At 48.2% G+C, this 20,565-nt stretch overlaps 1 protein-coding gene across 6 annotated transcripts; it reads right to left on the reverse strand.

Moving 5' to 3' along the window:
- Nucleotides 1–11,601: 11,601 nt before the first annotated feature.
- Nucleotides 11,602–14,628, reverse strand: LOC137432800 (uncharacterized). 6 transcript variants are annotated; one of them, XM_078783598.1, is made up of 4 exons: nucleotides 14,512–14,628; nucleotides 12,701–12,761; nucleotides 11,891–12,086; nucleotides 11,602–11,793 (listed from the first exon to the last, which is right to left on the reverse strand). In XM_078783598.1, the coding sequence occupies exons 2-4, from the start codon at nucleotides 12,722–12,724 to the stop codon at nucleotides 11,705–11,707; spliced, it is 309 nt and encodes a 102-aa protein (XP_078639724.1). In that variant the 5' UTR covers nucleotides 12,725–12,761; nucleotides 14,512–14,628; the 3' UTR covers nucleotides 11,602–11,704. The 6 variants fall into 6 exon arrangements, 4 of the variants coding, with proteins under 4 accessions (XP_078639724.1, XP_078639723.1, XP_078639722.1 ...); XM_078783597.1 differs by having other exon boundaries at nucleotides 13,180–14,539; XR_013624370.1 differs by lacking the exons at nucleotides 12,701–12,761; nucleotides 14,512–14,628 and adding an exon at nucleotides 12,324–12,694.
- Nucleotides 14,629–20,565: the final 5,937 nt, after the last annotated feature.

Genomic DNA, 20,565 nt, shown 5'->3' on the forward strand with positions numbered 1-20,565 from the left:
ATCCACAATTCCTTTTCCTTTTGAGAATTCCTTCTCATCCACAATTCCTTTTGAGAACTTCCTTCTCATCCACAATTCATTTTCAGAATTCCTTCTCATACACAATTCCTTTTGAGAATCCCTTATCATCCACAATTCCTTTTCATATTGAGAATTCCTTCTCAATAGGTTTCAGAACCAAAACCACGACTCCTCATCCAAAGGTATCAGGATCTCTCACTGCTGAGAAGGATGAGTGGCAGCGGTGGGAAAGTACATACAAAAAGGTTGAACATCTGTGTGGAGTTCTGCTGGTGCAGGCCCATTCGTTCATGGCTGAAGAGGTGTAGGGGACTTTTTTGATGACCCCTCGTTTAAAATCAAGACCCTTCAGCCTTGGTTGATATTTGCGGAACGACGTGTTCTGGCATGCAGAGCTTCTGGAGGAGTTTGTTACACGCTTGCAGAGGCTGTCGATGTGAAAGATACACGTCATGGATCATACATCGATTCCTGCCACAAACAGCTGCTTTGTCTCAGCTGCTTTGTCTCAGCTGGTGGACAGCGAATGCTCCAGGACTGCTTGGGCTATGTTTAGACTAGAAAGAGCAGGCGTTAAACAGCTGACATGCGTGGAGCCAATGGAGGGGCAACTCCACTACCCCTCTTCCTCCAGCTGATCTCGGACGTTCCGTACAAGTACAACCCCATATTATCTTCGTTAATGGAACATACCATACTTGTGTTGTGAATATGAGAATGTGTTTTTTTTTTATTTTGTGGTGGTGGTAAAATGTTGTAAAAGGTTGTTGTAAAAGGTTGTTGTAAAATATCACCCCTCCTCCCTCCGTTGTGGTTGTATAAAGGTCAAAGGGCGTTCCCGTAGTTAGTCCATAGAAAAACATACATGTAGGTCACGATATATCTTTTCTTTTGATAGTTATCTCTTATTCTGTGTTTTAGGATAAGGCTGTGTCTCCCATTAATTAAAAGTACTCCATTGCACCAGTGAAAGAGAATAGACCCCCTTTCCTTCCCATCCCCAAAAGCCTCGATTGCCCATATTACCTCCCCTCCGATCCAATTGCCGCCATTGGCCACGAGGCAGGGTTGAGGAAGAAAGGCGTGTCTCCACCTCGTCATAGAGGGGGAGGAGTGAACCAGCCCCGCTCGACCAACCATGAGCCAGGGGTTTGGCTACAGAGGGCGGAGGAAGAGCGGTGGGGGAGGTTCGCAAAGGTTGAGGGGCGGGGGCCTATATAACCCAAGGCAGGGGTGTGGCAAGGAGAGATGAGTTGGTCTGAGTCGGTTGCCAGAGGAGGGTCAGTGGTTGCGGTGGTGAGGAGTGAGAGAAAAGAAGAAAGAGTGAGGGTTTGGACCAGACAGGCAGACGGGAGATGAGCCTTTACCGAGAGACGAGAGGGAGTCCAAGGAGTTGAGTCCAACCAAGAAGTCCAGAGTTGAACTGCAGCTCGAGCCACCGCAACTGCATTTGCTGCAGCTGGAGCCACCGAAACAGCAGCCACAGCAGCGTGAGGCCTGGACGGCAGTTTGGAGCACGGCCGCGGAGGAGCGGCGGCTGCCCAACGAGTCAATCGTGCTGAAGGACCAGTGGACCTCCCTATCCCGCCAGCCATCCATCTCCCGCCAGTCCTATCATCAATTCCCCGCGTGAGTCAGTGTTCTGTTTGTGCTGTCCTGGGTTAGTTAAGTCTGTAGATAAGCTAAATTTGCACTGTGTCATCTGCGTCTTGTACTTGTAAATAAACTGAATTGCTTTTTGTTGCTTGTGTGTAAATAGTAAATAAATTCAGTAGTAATATTTCAAACCTTTTGTCTTTCGTCTTGGCCTTCTTTTTCCTCTTTGCATTCGTTGCCTTTGTCTTTTCCCCATTGGGCAGCTACGGTGCGATACGGCCAAAGTCTGGGTGAATCGGGTGAGTTTGTTAGGTCGCGGTCTTACACCACCGCTCGGTCTATAACATCTAACCGCGATCTATAACAATTGGTAGTCAGGAGATGGGATTCGAACCTGGGACTAAATTTATTTAGCCCAAATTTTGGACACCAATTGTGTTAGTACAATAACAATTGGTGTCGAGGAGTGAGATCGGACCCGGAGCGCGTTTACGCGCTCGAAATTATAAAGCCGAAATTTGTTTGTTGTATAAAAATCCGAATTTTGAAATCGCGCCATGGCTGTTCAAGGCGACGGGATGCCGGTGGGAGAGATAGACGGGGTAGAATCGACCCAGGACCTCGGGGAAATGTATGTGGAAGAAAGGGAGGAGGAAAATGGCAATGTGGTTGCGGGAATATCAGGCGCGCAAAATGGCGCGCTCGCTCACGTGGTTGAAGGGTCCCAAAATAGCGGCGCCGCGGAGGGCGAGCCTGCGGTGGCGGCTGGGGACGCTGGGCAAACCGGGTTTGACCTCAGATTATTCTTGACCCAACTGAATGCAAAAATGGATAGAATGGGAAACCAAATGGGGGTAATGAGGGACGAAGCAAGGGGTACCGTTGAGGGGTTAGACAATAATTTTAAGGGGTTAGACAATAATTTTAAGGGGTTAGACAATAATTTTAAGGAGTTAGACAAGAAATTTGAGGGGTTAGACAATGGGATAGAAGGGGTGAAACATGGGTTAACGGGGGTGGAAAATAGAATGGCTGCCCAGGAGAATCAGTTAGAGGGGGTGAAAAATGGGTTAATGGGGTTAGAAAATAGGATGGAGGACAAATTGCGGGAAATAGGGGAACAATCCGCCCGGGAAATCGAACAGATGGGGAACCAGATGGAGGAAATACGACGAGGGGTGAGTGAGGAGGTCTCGGGGCTGCGCGAGGAGGTAAAGCGAGGCGAAAAGCGTATAGAGAAAGAGGTGAGAAATAATACGGCAAAGTTACAGGGGGGAATAGAAGATCTGACGGAGGAGGTGGAACAGCTGACAGAGGGACAAACGAAGTTAGTGGAGCAGGTTCAAAAGAACACTGCGGTACTAGGAGGGTTGAAGGCGACACAAAAAGAAATTAAAAACGAATTAATAGCGACGCAGAGGCAATGTCAGATGGTACGGGAGGAACTGACAATGAGGGTGGAAGAGGTGACAGAAGCAATGGAGACGAAGGACCGGGAGGTAAGGACGCACGTAGAAACGGTCACGGTAGCCTTAGAGGACGAACTTGAGGAGACGCACCGGGAAATAAAAGAGGTTAAACAAAAATTAGAGGAAGTGGGAGAAGAGGTGAGTGAAATTAAGAAGGGACGGACAGAAACTAAGAGAGAAATCCGGGAGGAGGTGATGGAATGTGTACAAGGTCTGTGTTCAAATCATGATGCGGTGCTCACTAACCAAATAAAAAGTTTGCAGGTGGCAGAGAAGGTGCGACGAGGTACGGAGGTGAGTGGCAATGTACATGATGTGAGGGGAGATTCAGTCGGCTTGGGGATTGGTTTGGATCCGGGTGTTCGTGAAAGGCCGTTGGTGAGGTGTGTGACAGGACAGGTGTGCGAAAAAAGGGGTGTGCGAGAATGTCCGACCATGGGGTGTGTGAGGAAAAAGTGCACGCCGAGGAGTGAGTGTGCCGTCAAGAGTGAATTGGTCGAAGCGCGTGTGCGAGGGAGCACAGGGAAGCGCGGTGTGGTGAGTGTTACGGAGGAAGTAACGAAAAAGTGTGCGCGGGAGGACGCGCGAGAAAGGTGTGTAGCGGACGGGTGCATGGGGAAAGCGCATGCTGTCAAGAGTAAGGGAGAATGCATGCCTGTGGTGAGTGTTACGGAGGAAGTAACGAAGAAGTGTGCGCGGGAGGATGCGCGAGAAAGGTGTGTAACGGACGGGTGCATGGGGAAAGCGCATGCTGTCAAGAGTAAGGGTGAGTGCGCGACTGAGAGTGGAGGTGAGAGTAGTGAGAGTGAAACGGAGCGTGAGCTGGTTGTGACAGGTGGGCGAGGATGTACACCTGGGATGGAAGGATGCACACCTGGAATGGTAGAGCGTGTGTGGGAAGGCACATTTGAGTTGGTAGTGAGGCACGTGGTTGGGTGTGCGGGTGAGAGCACACCTGTGATCGTCACAAAGGAGGTGACCGAGAAAGGGGCGCGAAGCGGTGTATTGGTGAGGTGTGCGAGCAACGAATGTGTGCCAAAGTGTTCGGTGGTCAGGTGTGTGACCAAGTCGGTGAGCGGAGTGAGTGTACCGAGGTGTGAAAGAAAAGGTACGAGGAGAATGGGAACGGCTGCATGTATGAGCAAGAAAGAGGTAGCGTATGCATGTAAGCCTGCAGGTGAAGCGTCGACGGTAACCGGGTTAAAGGTTAGGTCGACTTTTAGCCGGATCGGGCCCTCGGTGCGTGCCGGGCTTCGCGTGCCGCGAGAACCAGCGGAGATCCGAGCCACGGCGGGTTCGAAAGGACCGCCGTGCGCGATCCACGCTGGGCCTCGCGTGGAGCGGCCGCGTCCGGGCTCCACAAGGCGGAGCGGGCAGCTCGATAGGAAGGGTCGTCATGGCGACCACTTTCTATTGAGACGTGCCGGCAGGTCGAGATCGGGACATTGGATGGCTCCACGCCGAAGTGGTGCATGGGATCTCGGCCCGGGTAAGCCTCCGTCCCTGCCCCGAATGCGGGACGTATCCAGCCGCTGGCACAAAACGACCCGCGTTCATTGCTCGGCTGTACGAAGCCGGGCTGTAGATGTGAATTGGCGCACCGAGAGGATGTAATAAGTAGACGGGTGATGGTGATAGTGATAGTGATTTAAAACGAAATTTAGAAAAGTGAATAGAATTGGCAGTAAATGGAAAATTTTTGAATTGTTGGATTTGGACGAGCGAAATTGGTAGTGAGAGACCCCCGATGTGGTGGGATGGCAAATCCACCATCCCTCACAGGTGGGGGCAAAGGAGCACTAGCTTAGGGGGTGTATGGCAGTGGAAAACTAGCCCGGGTGGGTTAGGATATGGTGTGTAGGGATCTAGCGAAGATTGACATTAGGTGACGTTAAGTTTAGTTAGTGACTGATACCTGTAGTGGGGACGCAGGTAGATTAGTATGGATGATAATGACGTGGGAGCGCAATAGTTTAAAGGGACGACTGGGAAGCGCAAGTTTCAGAGGGGAGAAGTTAGCTGAGATGATGCCGTGTGTGTGAGGATTGAACAGGTGAGAATGGAACAGGTGTGATTGCACAGGTGTGCAACTGAACAGGTGTGTGGAGCAGTGTATGAGTGAGTGATGGTGATGTGTGTTGCGTTGACCAACGGGTCCAGAAAGAGGAGGAGGGTGCAGGTGGCACCAGGTAGGATTGCACAGGTGTGCAACAACAGGTGAATGAAAGACAGGTGTATGGAATAAATGGTCTGGAGTATTGGAATGGATGGTCGTGGAGTGAGTATGGTGGAAATTGTGGAGTGGAGTGGATGGTGCGGAGGTGTGAATGGGGGAAGAGTGGACCCCCATCACGGATACCCGGGGCGGGTAGTGTAAGTGTTAGGTAGAGGGTACAGGTAAATTGTGGTTTGGATATTGGCATCTGTGGGGCGGGTGAAAGAATGGTCTGTGGATGGGTGCATTAGTGTTGTGGAAATGGCTGGGCGTGTAGCCTGTTAGTGTGTGTAGTTGTTTGAGCACTCCACCACTGTGAGGATGTCGGCCAGGTGAGGCCGCAGGTGGGCTCTGGGAGCCGGTAGTAGTTGTTGTGGATGGGGCCCGAGGATCCGGAGGACGGACCCGGGTAGCCCAGTGCCAGAGGGCACCATGGGGTGACAGAGCCAGGAGAGGGGCTGCCCCCAGTTAGATAGGTTAGGGTGAGGAGCTGGGTAAGCTCGGGTGGCAACTACAGTGGTGGAGGTGTGCAGGTGGGTGGACCTGTTGGGAGAGGTACACGTCGCAGCCCAGAAATTGTGCTAGAGCACCGGGAGATGGGTCGGGGGAGTGAGACCCCAAATTGAGAAGCACCACAGTTTGGCCAATGGGAATTGGTTATTAGAACCCCTAGTGTAAGAGGGCCAATGGTTTGGCCAGAGAAAGACCCCGGGTAGTGTAAAGTGTGTTAAAATCATTTAGAGGATAGTTAGGATGAAGGATCTCCTCGCACCATCTGCATCCACTCACCTGAGGTGACAGGTACTCCGCACCATGCCATGTTTAATTATTTTTGATGCAAATGTTTTGGATTGTGAGACGCATCATGACGTGGGTGTGACATTGTGCTTTGATGTTCCATCTCTGCCTCCTTATGAGGATTGATGATGAATTGATGATGGCAAATTTTGAAGTAGAGGGATTGTGGAGACGAATTTGATATAGGGGAAATATGGGGAAGACGTGACAGTAGTGACGAATTGGTAATGTGTAGGTTTTGTACATATGGGGTAAGGGCAAGGGTGGGCTAGGTAACAGGGGGGTGACGTACGGTAGGGACGAGCTTTCTCACTTCGCCCTCCGTACGCATTTCGCCTTGCATTGCCTTTTTGATGTGTACCCTTGAGACCTTACCCCTCGCTCATCTGTCTTGTCCCCCCTTTTTGTCTCCCACATGAGGACCTGAGCGCCGTTGGGCGCCGAGGGGAGCGTGCGTGGGTCGGCCATTGTGCGCCCGAAATTCCCAGAACCAGCTGTCTGCATCGATGCACCACATTATGGACCACATGTCAGTGGCCGAGCACCACTTATGGACCCCATGGGTTGGGGCAAGGCCCCTCTGCTGGAACCGGCCATGAGGGCCCGAAATCTTGCTGGCGGACCTTGGCCACAGGGCACCGATGCCCCACAGGTGAACCACACTAGTCGGCCCTGTGGGCCATAAATAAACGAAAATAAAAAGGACACCTTGGGCACACTTTATTACAAATAGGCCGCCAGTAAGCAAAGCAAAATGGAAATGACAACAACTGGAAGAAATAATAATAACCAGCAGAGGGAGCCGAAGAGCAAGAGACACCTGCAGGGTTGGGTTTGTTGGTTTTATTTTATTCATTGAACAATGGTGACTGCACCGATTGGTGCTTGGGTGTGTATTGGTGCGTTTTTGGGTGCTTTAATGGTGCATTGATGCAGAGCAGACTGTCCTCCCCCCAGAAAGAACAATTACAGGTCCTGGGTTAGTTTTGTAAATAAAAATAGCGTCAATTGTAAATAATGCTTCCCACCGTCAGTGTGTAGTTTGAAGACCATTCCGCAATTCGGTTAACTGTGGGCGTAAGTCTGTTAGGCAGGGTGCAATGGAGCAGCGGGACACATTTATTTATGTTTTATAAAACTGTCGCACTCAGGGTCAGGCTAAAAGTAGAGGGAACTACACCTACATGCCACACTAAGGTAAAAGTAATAGGCCCGGGACGTGCCTAAGGGGAGGAGGGTGCAGTGTTGTGAATATGAGAATGTGTTTTTTTTTTATTTTGTGGTGGTGGTAAAATGTTGTAAAAGGTTGTTGTAAAAGGTTGTTGTAAAATATCACCCCTCCTCCCTCCGTTGTGGTTGTATAAAGGTCAAAGGGCGTTCCCGTAGTTAGTCCATAGAAAAACATACATGTAGGTCACGATATATCTTTTCTTTTGATAGTTATCTCTTATTCTGTGTTTTAGGATAAGGCTGTGTCTCCCATTAATTAAAAGTACTCCATTGCACCAGTGAAAGAGAATAGACCCCCTTTCCTTCCCATCCCCAAAAGCCTCGATTGCCCATATTACCTCCCCTCCGATCCAATTGCCGCCATTGGCCACGAGGCAGGGTTGAGGAAGAAAGGCGTGTCTCCACCTCGTCATAGAGGGGGAGGAGTGAACCAGCCCCGCTCGACCAACCATGAGCCAGGGGTTTGGCTACAGAGGGCGGAGGAAGAGCGGTGGGGGAGGTTCGCAAAGGTTGAGGGGCGGGGGCCTATATAACCCAAGGCAGGGGTGTGGCAAGGAGAGATGAGTTGGTCTGAGTCGGTTGCCAGAGGAGGGTCAGTGGTTGCGGTGGTGAGGAGTGAGAGAAAAGAAGAAAGAGTGAGGGTTTGGACCAGACAGGCAGACGGGAGATGAGCCTTTACCGAGAGACGAGAGGGAGTCCAAGGAGTTGAGTCCAACCAAGAAGTCCAGAGTTGAACTGCAGCTCGAGCCACCGCAACTGCATTTGCTGCAGCTGGAGCCACCGAAACAGCAGCCACAGCAGCGTGAGGCCTGGACGGCAGTTTGGAGCACGGCCGCGGAGGAGCGGCGGCTGCCCAACGAGTCAATCGTGCTGAAGGACCAGTGGACCTCCCTATCCCGCCAGCCATCCATCTCCCGCCAGTCCTATCATCAATTCCCCGCGTGAGTCAGTGTTCTGTTTGTGCTGTCCTGGGTTAGTTAAGTCTGTAGATAAGCTAAATTTGCACTGTGTCATCTGCGTCTTGTACTTGTAAATAAACTGAATTGCTTTTTGTTGCTTGTGTGTAAATAGTAAATAAATTCAGTAGTAATATTTCAAACCTTTTGTCTTTCGTCTTGGCCTTCTTTTTCCTCTTTGCATTCGTTGCCTTTGTCTTTTCCCCATTGGGCAGCTACGGTGCGATACGGCCAAAGTCTGGGTGAATCGGGTGAGTTTGTTAGGTCGCGGTCTTACACCACCGCTCGGTCTATAACATCTAACCGCGATCTATAACACTTGCCTTCTGTGGTAAATACCTTTTGACGGAATTCACTCTTTTTGTATACTAAGACGAGGCTCGTGTAAGAGCTAGCACATAGAACATATAATAAAGGGAGCGGGTGACAAGAGGGGGTGGAGAGAGAGAGAGAGGGAGAGGGAGAGAGAGAGAGAGAGAGAGAGAGAGAGAGAGAGAGAGAGAGAGAGAGAGAGAGAGAGAGAGAGAGAGAGAGAAAGAGAAAGAGAAAGAGAAAGAGAAAGAGAAAGAGAAAAAAAGAGAAAAGAAAGAGATAAGAACAACAACAGTGGAGACTAGGGACATTGGGATATGTGTGGAAGGGAGAGGCCTGGAGGGGATGGTGGGTACACGGGATAAACAAGATGGACACTACAAGGGCTTTCAGGAGGGTAGAAAAGATCAAGGTTTTGGATGGGGGAAGCCAATAGATGGTGTTGAACAGCTGTTTTGAAGACCTGGAGGGGGGAGTGAGATTGAAGAGAGTGTGGGAGTTGTTCCAGAGGTGGGAAAAGCACGGATGAAAGAGTGTAGATGAGCGGAGAGTCTTGAATTTGGCAGTCACCAGAAAAATGTTTATTTAATTTTTCTATTTTTTTTTTGCATACAAGATCGAGGCTCGTGAAAGAGCTAACATTAAACACAAAAAACAAACGAACACATAAACATATAATAAAGGGAGCGGGAGACAAGATGGGGAGAGAGAGAGGGAAGCACACAAGTACAACAACAGCAGAGAACAGGGACATCGGGTGTGTGGGTGGGGAGGAGGGGTGGTGGGGGGGTGGGGGGGGTTGTACACGGGATAAAACAAATTGACACGACTAGGAATTTCAGGAATGAAGTCGGAGAGATCAAGGTTTTGGATGGTAGAACATAAGAGATGGTGGTGCACAGCTGTTTTAAAGACCTGGAGGGAGGAGTGGGATTGAAGAGAGTGTGGGAGTTTGTTCCAGAGGCGGGAGAAAAGGGGAATGAAAGAGTGAAGGTGAGCAGAGAGCCTAGATTTTGGTAGTTTCACCATAAGAGGGTTGCAGGCAGATATTGTGCGACCTGAAGGAATATTTGGGGGACAGAGCACCGACAGAGCGGGAAAATTTAATTTTCAGGGTGGCATAGTTCCGAACCCGAAGAATCGGTAACCGCCACAATTTCGGTCTTCGAGGCCGGCCGATAGGCACAGTGTGACCGGCCAATTAGTGGAGTTTGTCCGCACAATGTGGGCGCTTTCAGGATGAACTTTAGCCGGGGAACGTTTGGGCGCCCCGGTCTGATACTGCCGCCCACGCGCATAACAACTTGTGAGTGCACGTGGGTCCCGGCGGTCCCACTGGCCTAGCGCTACCATGTTTAGACAGCGAAATCCGTCCCCGGGCACCGGCGCCTACTCCCGAAAGTCGAGAGGGTAACGGCGTCAGGCACGGTAGGACACCCGCGGAGCCCCGGCGGACCAGGGACGCACGAGCCTACGCGTTAGCGTGCTACGGCAGAATCAACGGCTTCGGCCACGGCCGGGCCGATACTCGGCCCGGTCGCACCGGAAATGAACTGGTTCGACGCCCGCGCTGGCGAGGTCGCGGGCGACTGAGATGTATTAACAAATTAATTAATTAATTTGAGACGTCCGATTTCTCGTGTTTGGAAATTTGGGAGAGCTTGACCCTAGCCTTTCCCTTGCGAGGGCAAGGAGGAACTTAACACTTAACACTTAAGCTTAGCTTGAAGTACACCCTGACCAGCGCTCACGGTGGGATGGCAAGGCAACCAGAAGGGACGAGGTTCTCCTGACCACGTGGCCCTTGATTTGGGAAGCGAGAGGCGTTCCATTAGTGGACGCGCCCCTCACGCCCGACTTTTGGGCGGCCCCAGTAGGCCGTTTGTTTTGACGTTCCGTGACAAGCCCCGCACCCCCACCTCCGGGCCGACCGGGCGACCGGAATGAATCCCGGTGTCCCGATCCGAGCCTTCAGAGCGGGCCGGCTGGGGAGTGACTGGCACCCCGAACCTGCACTTTCCGTCCCTGCGGTCCCAAATACCGGGACCCCCCAAATACCACTTTATTCGACAAAATGAGGTGCGGCCTACATCTAGGCAAGACCACGGCCCGAACACGACCCCTTCACTCGACGATACCTATCACAATATACCTCGCATAAATTCGTAACATACCTTTTTCTTGTCGCGGTATACTTACGCTTCTCGACGCAGTGTGGAAACAACAATTAATGAAACAGATTCTAATTTGGAAGTAAAACGAAGGCGTGCACAATGAAACAAGATTTCCTCAGAATCGACCCTCGTGCCGGGGACGCGACGACGCCACTGCGCCCCAGCCTTAGAAAACCAACCTCCCATAGGAGCAAGGCCGGAGAAGAGTCGGTAGAAGAAAGAAAGACCACCAACCTGCCTGCGGTGAGTGAGTGAAAGGCCCTCGGAGTTAGCTTCATCGCAGGAGATTCCAATGATTCAGAAAGCTTTGGTTTCAACAGCGTGAAGCCGAGCTAGGTGTGAGGCAGGAGCACCGGCCCAGAGGGGGCAACAGTATTCCATTGAGCTGCGGATGAAAGCCTTGTATGTGGTGAGGAGCTCAGGTGTGCCAAGGAAGGACTTCACACGACGTAGGATGCCCAGTCGGCGACTGGCTTTGGCGGCCACCTTGGAAATGTGGTTTTCCCAAGAAAGATCATGGCAGAAAGTGAGACCCAAAATCTTGAGTGACAGAACTTCTTGGAGAGGATTATTGAGAAAGTAGATGGGAGGGTTTTCCAGATGGTATTTTCGGAGAGACACAGTGAGAGTGTGGGAGAATGGTGATCCCTGGAATTCTGGTGATCTTCTAGATAAATTACCTCCACGTGATTAAATGTAATCACAGATGTTTCCCATTGGCTAAAATGTGGTGGCATCGTAGGTTACGGGAATTAGGCTGGTGAGAGCACCAGTGACACAACTGGCGTGTAGGGATTGTGCATTTGTAGCATTAAACACAAGAAACAGGCTTTAATGTACAACATAACAAGGTTTATTGTCTGAGTGTAGACACACTGAATGAGGTTCCAAATGGAAATCCTTCCACATTTGATGGCTTCACTGACAAAACACCTATTTTTTCCTGATTTTCGCACTCTTCAACACCTTCTGTGTCTTCTCTGCAGTCACAATCCGCACAGGCTCCCTTTGACCCTGTATGCCTGTCACAAAAATGGATCAAAAGCAATGTCAGTTAAAGAAATGGGTTTATGATAGACATTGCTGGTGGACAGAATTGTGACTTAAAGTCTAAAGCACCTGGACGTTGTCCCTGTACCGATGGCGATGGTGATGTAGTGGTCTTATCAGCACCAGCTGTGCTCAACTGGGCTACCTGGCTTGTACCATCGGTTCTCAGGCCTCTCTCCAGTTGCAGAACTCTTTCCTTTGCTTCGGTAAGCTCTTCGAGCAGGGAGTCTGCATGCTCCTCCGCCTTCAAAGCTCGCTCTTCAGCCTGCCTGTCACGCATCATGCAGCACGTGTATCACATCACCTCGTTACCATTCGAGCCAACGTCTAGCCTCGACTCCCATGCAATCCTCCCACTGACTTCCCTTCCCCGGCATTAACATTCCCAAGCATTACTTTGCTCCGCCATTCTACACGACGTTATGACTCCCTTCATATAAATTTTATCAAAATGGTACATTGGCATCAGGTGAGACTACACCTATGGTAATTTTCAACAGACGTGCCAAAAAGCTGCACAAATCCCGGGAGTGGACAGACCCACAGAAGCTGTTGTTGCAGTTTCTCCATCGTGGTCGTTATGCCGTATGGAGTCTGTGCTCCCGCTGTGTCAATATCCGACACCGTGCGTTTACCCTGATAGGCGTCATAAACGACACACTCATGGAGAAAAAAATGTTTGTGATTCAGGAATGTTGCACATTTTTACAAAAACAAGCTTTTGAGAACATCCTGATCTTTTGGTGAGTGCTCAAGGTCCCACCTGGTCATTGATGTCTTTTTGCCTTACAAACGTATTGTAAGCAATGTAAGCGATTTTTGCACTTTCATAGAGTCTATTCTCATCATCTTTTGTGTTCTCTGGTTCTTGTTCCTCACCCTTCTTTCCATCCTCTTCCTCATCTTTCTTCTTCAGCTGCTCAGCATTCAGCATTTCTTGCTGTAAAAATATCATTTTTGAGAAGGTCATCTTGAGACCGAAATTATGTCCTCCTTCAAGGCTAACCCCCGCTCTAGCAGGGAAAATGGCCTTAAAATGCATGTTGTTGTTGTTGTCTTCAAAGCAGCCAAATATATGCCGTGCATTTCTCTTTTTGTGCTACTACTTTAAAGGCATACTATGTAGTTATGTAGACACAATACGAGACTTCAGAAATGACATACGAATGCAAACAAGGCCTTATGCACATGCGCTGAGTGCGTTTTCAGTGACCCACTTCTTCAAATCGGGGCACTTTTAGCCTGCCGTTGCTAGGGAGAAATCCAAAGTCAAATAAAACGGTCTTTTTAACATAATCCGAGTTGGAAATATAGGAAATACAAGAAATATACATGGATGAGAGGTATCGAGTGCCTACCATTCCCTGGCAGGGAAGACTGCTTGGTACATCTGGCTCTCACGTAAATGTAACTTGCACAAGCTTTGTGTATATTCACATCGTGAAGATGTCCTTTGATGAAGAGTTGGTAACCATTACTTTGTTGGTAATGACACACAGCATCGTCTTTCCAATTGCAGACGTTCATTAAATACATCACCAAGTTCACAGGAGGTACTTCCGCAAGGTTCACTCCTCTTGCTGTTAGTGAAGCCAGAAATCAGAGGGTTTGGGTAGCATGCGCCCGTCCACAGTTCTTCGGGCTTTTCACTGGTCCACATAATCGGGAGTCTGCAGTACGGGCAGCTGCAAGATCCCAGCCCTGTCAATGACCTAGGAAAGTTCTCCAAATCTGTCGTGGTGCAGAGGCACACCCCTTTATCTCAGATACTTTTCCAAGTATTTTCGGGTCTTTTAGAAGTTTTGTGAGCCATTTTAGCTAACAATCCTTATCTTACACACGAAATATTTTGCTGCTATTGCTAAAGGTTTCTGCATATGCGCACAAAACATTCTGGGCCGGATTTCGTCATTTCTAAAGTCCCATATTGACTAGATAAAGTAGTGCAGAATTAGAGCGCTTCTCTTCTTATCAAATGGTCTGCCCTCGTGAACTCGCCAGCCCTCCAGAGTTGCGTTATATTGCTGGATATGGCATGGGATCAAAAGGCAGTTTCCTTTACTGTTGTCTGTTTTCCCTTGTATAACTAACCCAACCATACAGCTTGATTAATCATAACCCGAAATGTAATCCTAATCCCCCCCCTCCAAAAAAACATTTGTGCTTGAAATGTAATCTGTAAATTCTATATAGATGGTGTCGTGGTCAGAAAATAGAAAATGGAAATCTCTTTACTTCTACTTTCTGGTCTGGCAGAATAGCTCAAATGTATGTGTACTCCCCTTTGAACGAGCCTATATGCTTGAATCTCAATCCTGTGTCATATAAACTCTCACCCTGCTTTTTCTCATGCAGGAAGATGTATTAATGGGTGCACCGTCCATCGAAAGGATGTTAAGCCAGATGTCCCATCTGCCATACACTGGGGGCTTTGGACGTTAAATATCCCAATGTCTTTCAAGAAAAGAAAGCCTGAACAAATTGCAGATTCCTGTCAAAATCGCCTTCAGTCGAACATCAGGCCTGGTCAACAGGTTCGTGAAAGACACGGGCCAAAAACGTTCCCCTGCCAACTCCACAAGAAGGTGGGAACAATTGGGGCTGATAAAGTAGTCATGGTAGTAGTGTTAGTAGTAGTCATTGCTTTGAGATAAACATTTGTGAGGGTACTGGAATGCATGCGTTCTCACCATTTTCCTGCTGATAGGCCATAGATCGTTGTTGGAAGATGAAGAGGCAGGCAGAATGCAAATAGGATGATGTGACAACTCCATCATAAGCAGCTGATAATCAGCCACCCAGCCCAGATACTCCTCCTTATACCACCCAGGAGATAAACATAAAGATGTCTTTGAAGTAAGTGCATATTTTGTTCTTCCACCATCAAACGTGGTTTTGCATCACATATCTCAGGTATTATTACAAAATGGATAAAACGTAGTGAAACATAAACATTAATCGTTACGGAGCCTGGACGCGATGCAGCCTGCCACCTCTGTCTCTCCCAAGGAGACCATCACCCGTATCACACCACCACCTCATGCAAGTATCACATGGGAAGAAGCGTTATTTTCCATGGTGTAGCTGTAGCCTATAAATCTGTAGTCGTGCGTGTGAGTGACTGGAGCTTAAGATATCGCGTAAGCCATCAAAATGTCATGGGAGTGTAATCTATATGTATAAAAAAGTTTTTGTTTGTTTGTTTGTTTGTCTGCACGCACAAATCTCCTGAACGGTGAAAGATAGGAGGAAACCTCCAATACAAAAAAACTCGTGACGGGCCCCGGGAAGGTTATAGCCTAGGTGGCGAGGCCGGTCGAAGCCACCTCGGCCGGGCTGGTCCCATTTCGCAATTAAAAGCTGAGCTGAATTATAGTAGTCAATCTTCTACGGCCACAAGTAAAAGCTGAATTATAGTAATAAATTCATTCAAAAAGAACCAAAAATGTGGGGATGGGACCCGGGAAGGTTATAGGCTAGGTGGCGAGGCCGGTCGAGGCCACCTCGGCCGGGCTGGTCCCATTTCGCAATTAAAAGCTGAGCTGAATTATAGTAGTCAATCTCCTTCGGCCACGAGTAAAAGCTGAATTATAGTAATAAATTCATTCAAAAAAAACCAAAAATGTCGGGACGGGCCCCGGGAAGGTTATCGGCTCGGTGGCAAGGCCGGTCGAGGCCACCTCAGCCGGGCTGGTTCCATTTCGCAATTAAAAGCTGAGCTGAATTGTAGTAGTCAATCTCCTTCGGCCGCGAGTAAAAGCTGAATTATAGTAGTAAATTCATTCAAAAAGAACCCGGGCAACGCCGGGTGCATTCGGCTAGTTTATAATAAGCGAATACTGATCAGTGCAATTGTTTCTTGTCCTTCTCAACCCTTTCTTTAATAAACCCTGTTTTTCCACCACTGGCGTGTCAGCCTGCTGCACAGTTCGGATTTGGAAACGGTAATTAATGGCACAGGTAAGACCACAGCTGTTATAAAAATGGTGCAAAAAGCCATCTATAAGAGGGTCCAAAAATGCAGTGGTTCGTCAACGGTCTTCACTTGGCCCCCATCCTTTTTGAATCGCTAAACCCACTACAGGCCACAAGACTCGTTGGAGTTACTGTTATGTTGCAAACTGAAGTAAAGATCCTTTTGGATTTTCTCGGCAGATGGTGTTACAGTCTCAATGACTCTCTGTCACTGAATTGGTGACCATCTGGGTGGAACATTTTACCATGTCCACCCATAGACAACAGTAACACCAAAGCAGAAAGAAACATTTGATTTGATGTGATTTGATATGATTTGATGAAACAAACAAAACTAGAAAATCATCAACTCAAATAAACAAAAAAAACCTTAAAGGCACATAACATGCTGTTTTAGTCAATACTGTAAGTTTTTTTTTTTTTTTTTTTACATGGGCTAAGGCTAGTAATAGAGCTGACACACACACACACACACACACACACACACACGGACATACTGAGGAGCCAAACACTTAACACAGCCACTGAGCTTGGAGGAAGTGCCGTCAATGCCGTCACTTCCCAGAATACTCTGGGTACATGCGACGTCATAACAATGGCGTCGCTTTTCCCACCACACTCAGCAGAGCATTTTCTCAGGAGGAATTTACTCCTCCCCATTAATGTCAACCGATGGCGATTGTCCATGCTCTATAATTTTAAATGCTGAACGTCAAGAAAGGAAGCAGCATCTACCATTTTTAAAGTTTTTGGTATGACTCAAACCAATCCAAACCAGATGGGTGTTTTTTAGGAGACACCATCTCCTTACTGGATGGCTGTTGGCTCTCTACAGGAGCTCATCTCCCCCTTTGCCAGGTGTTCTTTTTGGTTCTGGCAGGGTGTCACAGTCAACCTCCCCACTAGCAATGCCAGTGAGGGGTGTCTGTTTCGTGTCCGACAACCCGACAATGCGGCAGGTAGCACTGGGTTACATGTTACAAAAACAATGGTACTGTATATAGTATGCTTATTTACAAAGCTACAAAACAAATTCCTGTTATCCTCTTATTTGGAAAATCCTTCACCCAGTGCAACATCATACAGAGAGGGCAGAAGAGGGTGAAGGAGGAGTGTGCAGCAGTTGATTCAAATAAATCTTAAGATTGTGCTAAAAAGAGCCGACTCCTTCCTTCGCTGTTATCAGCTTATAGCAGTGTACAATATATTTGTCTGCAATGCCATAGAAAGTGGTTTCTCTCTGTGGGTTGGTGCTTCTGAACTCCCTCACCTTGTCTTGGAAGTGAGAAAGTTCAAGGTATTGAGACTCATCATTATGTCTTGGTGGGTGCATGAAGCATGTGGCTTTCTTTTCTCTTGCTGCAGACAGGTTCATGGCACCAGTTATCACATGCCTATAATGCCTTCCTACCAGTCTTGCCCCTCCTGCAGTCTTTGTCCCCAGCCACACTGGGTCATTCATGTGTTCATCCAGTAATCCATTCCATGGCTCGGGGATCACACCCCATTCCACCAACCCTCCCCTCCTAGTCTGTCCGCATGTCTCAGGTCCACCTGTATACCTCCATTCTGATTTCTGTTGACCTTCCACCCTCAGTCCCCTAGTTCAGATCTTACACAACCCTTGATCTCTGCACGAAATATATACCAAATAACCTGCAAGTCATACAAATCAGAGTTCATAGGTTTAATGAAGATGTGCAGTTGTGCACTTACCAAGAACACCATGGGGCTGGGCCATGCTGTGTTTAAGGATGAAAATGTGGCTTCAGAAGGTCCTGGTGTCAACCACAAATCTGGGTTAGCCTTTGTTGCAAAAAGTCGTCATATAATGCCTCCAAGCATATTTGTTTTTCTCGTACACTCAAAATACCATTGAGGACAAATTGTAAATGGGATCGTGGGATAATTTGATTTATAGTCAGGTTCACTATGTTAACAAATATAATTTCGTTCACCACAATTTTTTGGAGATTAGCAAAAGTATACATTTTTTGAATATTCAGAGCATGAGGAATCCAAAAATTAATGTTTACATTTGCGTAGACACCTTTGCGAAAATGACACTCAGGCCAGTGATGAAGGTAGTCAGGTTCACTGTGTTAACAAATATAATTTCTTTCAAAATTTTGGGATTAGCAAACCTGTACATTTTTGGAATCTTCAGAGCATGGAGAATCCGAAAATCAATGTTGGCATTTGCACAGACACCTGCATGGCCGCCATTTTGGATTTTCAAAATGGCCGCCATAAAATACATATTTTGCGCTATCTCGGCTTCTCGTCAACCTAGAGACTTAATTAAATATGCTAATCCTATGTTTTCTGGGTCAAGGAATCCAATAAAGGCCTCAAAATAGTGCTCGGAATTATAGAAAAGCAACAAACAAAGGTAATTGAAAACCATTGTCTTTATATTTGTGATATAACTGTATTACATAATACATTATATTGCAAGTCCTTTGAAGTTATAGGTATGGGTTTATAAAGCAAGAAAGCAGCCTTGTTAGTATCAGATTGAACTATAAGTCCTATACACAAGATCTACTCGATCTATACCGTTCAGGAATATGCTTTTACAGATCTTCATCACTGTACTGAGGGTCATTTTCGCAAAGGTGTCGACGCAAATGCCAACATTAATTTTTGGATTCCTCATGCTCTGAATATTCCATAAATGTATCGTTTTGCTAATCTCCAAAAATTTTGAACGAAAAAAACATAGTGAACCTGACTATTATATGGCTAAGAGCAAGTCGATAGATATGCAGAAGCACTGTTCACGTTTTGGTCATTCTGTGAGTACTAAGGGTCCATCAGGACACAATCTTCAGGTACAGATGTTGTGTCAGATTTTCAATAGACGCGCGCCACAAGGTTGAAATGTCGGCAGAGATGATTAGACTAGAATTGTGATAAAAGTCCTATTCTGTAAACCATTCCTGCACATGAACATCATAGTCTGACAAAGAGTAATCTACTGTAATCGTTTTACCCCATTGAACCACAAAATATAAATTCAGTTTGCTGACTCTTGTAGTAGTTAGCTGTAGCTTCACCAGTTATTTTTGCTGAATGTCAGCATCTTTGCTTTGCTCCCTTTGATGTGTGGCCACAATGTCCTCAACCAGCATCTTGCAGCTCCTTCAAAATGCGATTACACTCTTACCAAAACACGCAGTTATCAAAATACCATCGTTATTATCAAAACAATCAATCATTCTTAATGAAACATGTAAGTTGCATGAGCTGAGTAACTTACTCGTTACCAAATCTGCTCACAGTAACTTACACTTAAGTCACTCTATCGACTCAGAGTACATCACACTGCTCATCCAATCAGCTTTTAATTAGTAAGCTTGCTCACTCGATCAGCTTGGCAGACAGTGTGCAGAGTTGCGTGGACATAGCCTGTGCCTGCTCATGCAGCTTGCAGATGGATATGGGTGGACTAAAGCCTCCCTGGTAGTCAGACATGCTTGACGTGCGAGCAGGGACCATAATAAGTAACGCATCCGCCATGCAGCGAACCATATCATAATGGGTCTTCAGCACCTGCAACAGCAGGTGTGAAGGTGATAGGATAATTATTAGAGAGAGTTGATTAACAAAAGCATATTGTGAAACGCATATTACAGAAGGTATTATAAAATTACGGCAGCGAAGGTAAAGGCTGAACCTTAGAATGTATGCCACCTGTTTGGTGACTAGTTCTATAGGCAGGTTGGGTTGGACACAGAAAGGTGTCACTATCAAAGTTGTTTTTACTCTCCTCCACAGCTGGACAAGCTGACACATCGACCGTGGTTGCACCTGTTGTACTAATTGTTCATTGTCGCTCTCTAGTGTCATGATGACCTTGTTTAAACATTCCTGCGGCATCTTCAGTACATTCTCTACATGCAGCCTGAAATACAAATAACAATGGTGAAAACAACAGGAACAAATTAATGATTACAGTGTAGCGGTTCCCGCTGAATGTACACAATCGCCTTGCACCTGCCAGGACGCGGCCAGGGCGCGATCGCCATGCTGGGCTCGTCCGGACGGGCCCAGACGCGCCTCTCCTGGGCATGCCCGGACTCGCTGTTCCCGGGCACGCCCGAACCTCCCGGGCACGCCCGGTCTCGTCTTTCCCGGGCATGCCCGCTCTCGCCTTTCCAGGGCTCGCCCAGAGCGCCCGGGCACGCCCAGCCTCGACTTGCCAGGCCGCGTCCAGGACGCCCGGGCATGTCCAGACTCGCCTTTCCAGGGCTCGCCCAGAGCGTCCGGGCATGCCCGCTCTCGCCTTTCCAGGGCTCGCCCAGAGCGCTCGGGCATGCCCAGCCTCGACTTGCCAGGCCGCGTCCAGGACGCCCGGGCATGTCCAGACTCGCCTTTCCAGGACTCGCCCTTGACACCCGGGCATGCCCGGTCTCGGTTTTCCCGGGCAAACGCCCCGGCATAAATGTGTATATATATTGCTGCCCGATAAACGGGCTTGTCAGAATACCTGAGCTGTTTTGTTTCAATAAAGCAACTCGGACGAATTCCGTCTTTGGTTGCGTCAATTCTTTTGACTCGCGTTGGAGCGCAGCTCCTTCACTGGTGACCTACCGACATGGACACGGCAGTGGCTCTTAAGCTGCCTACCTTCTGGGAGGCTCACGCGGCTGTTTGGTTCGCCCAGGCGGACTCCCAGTTCGCCCTGCGAGGCATCACCGCGGACGACACCCGCTTCCACCACGTCGTGGCAGCGCTCGGTTCTGCCACCGCGGCCCGCGCCCTGA

This window comes from Myxine glutinosa, chromosome 8 (assembly GCF_964187855.1).
Source record: "Myxine glutinosa chromosome 8, kmMyxGlut1.1, whole genome shotgun sequence".
Classification (NCBI taxonomy): Eukaryota; Metazoa; Chordata; class Myxini; order Myxiniformes; family Myxinidae; genus Myxine; species Myxine glutinosa.

Coding starts and splice junctions, on each gene's coding strand:
- LOC137432800 (XM_068125016.1), bottom strand. CDS start 12,391: ATGGAGAAACTGCAACAACAGCTTCTGTGG. Junction 12,087..12,361: donor TGCAACAACAGCTTCTGTGG/GTCTGTCCACTC, acceptor CGTGACAGGCAG/GCTGAAGAGCGAGCTTTGAA. Junction 11,794..11,890: donor GGTACAGGGACAACGTCCAG/GTGCTTTAGACT, acceptor TTTTTGTGACAG/GCATACAGGGTCAAAGGGAG.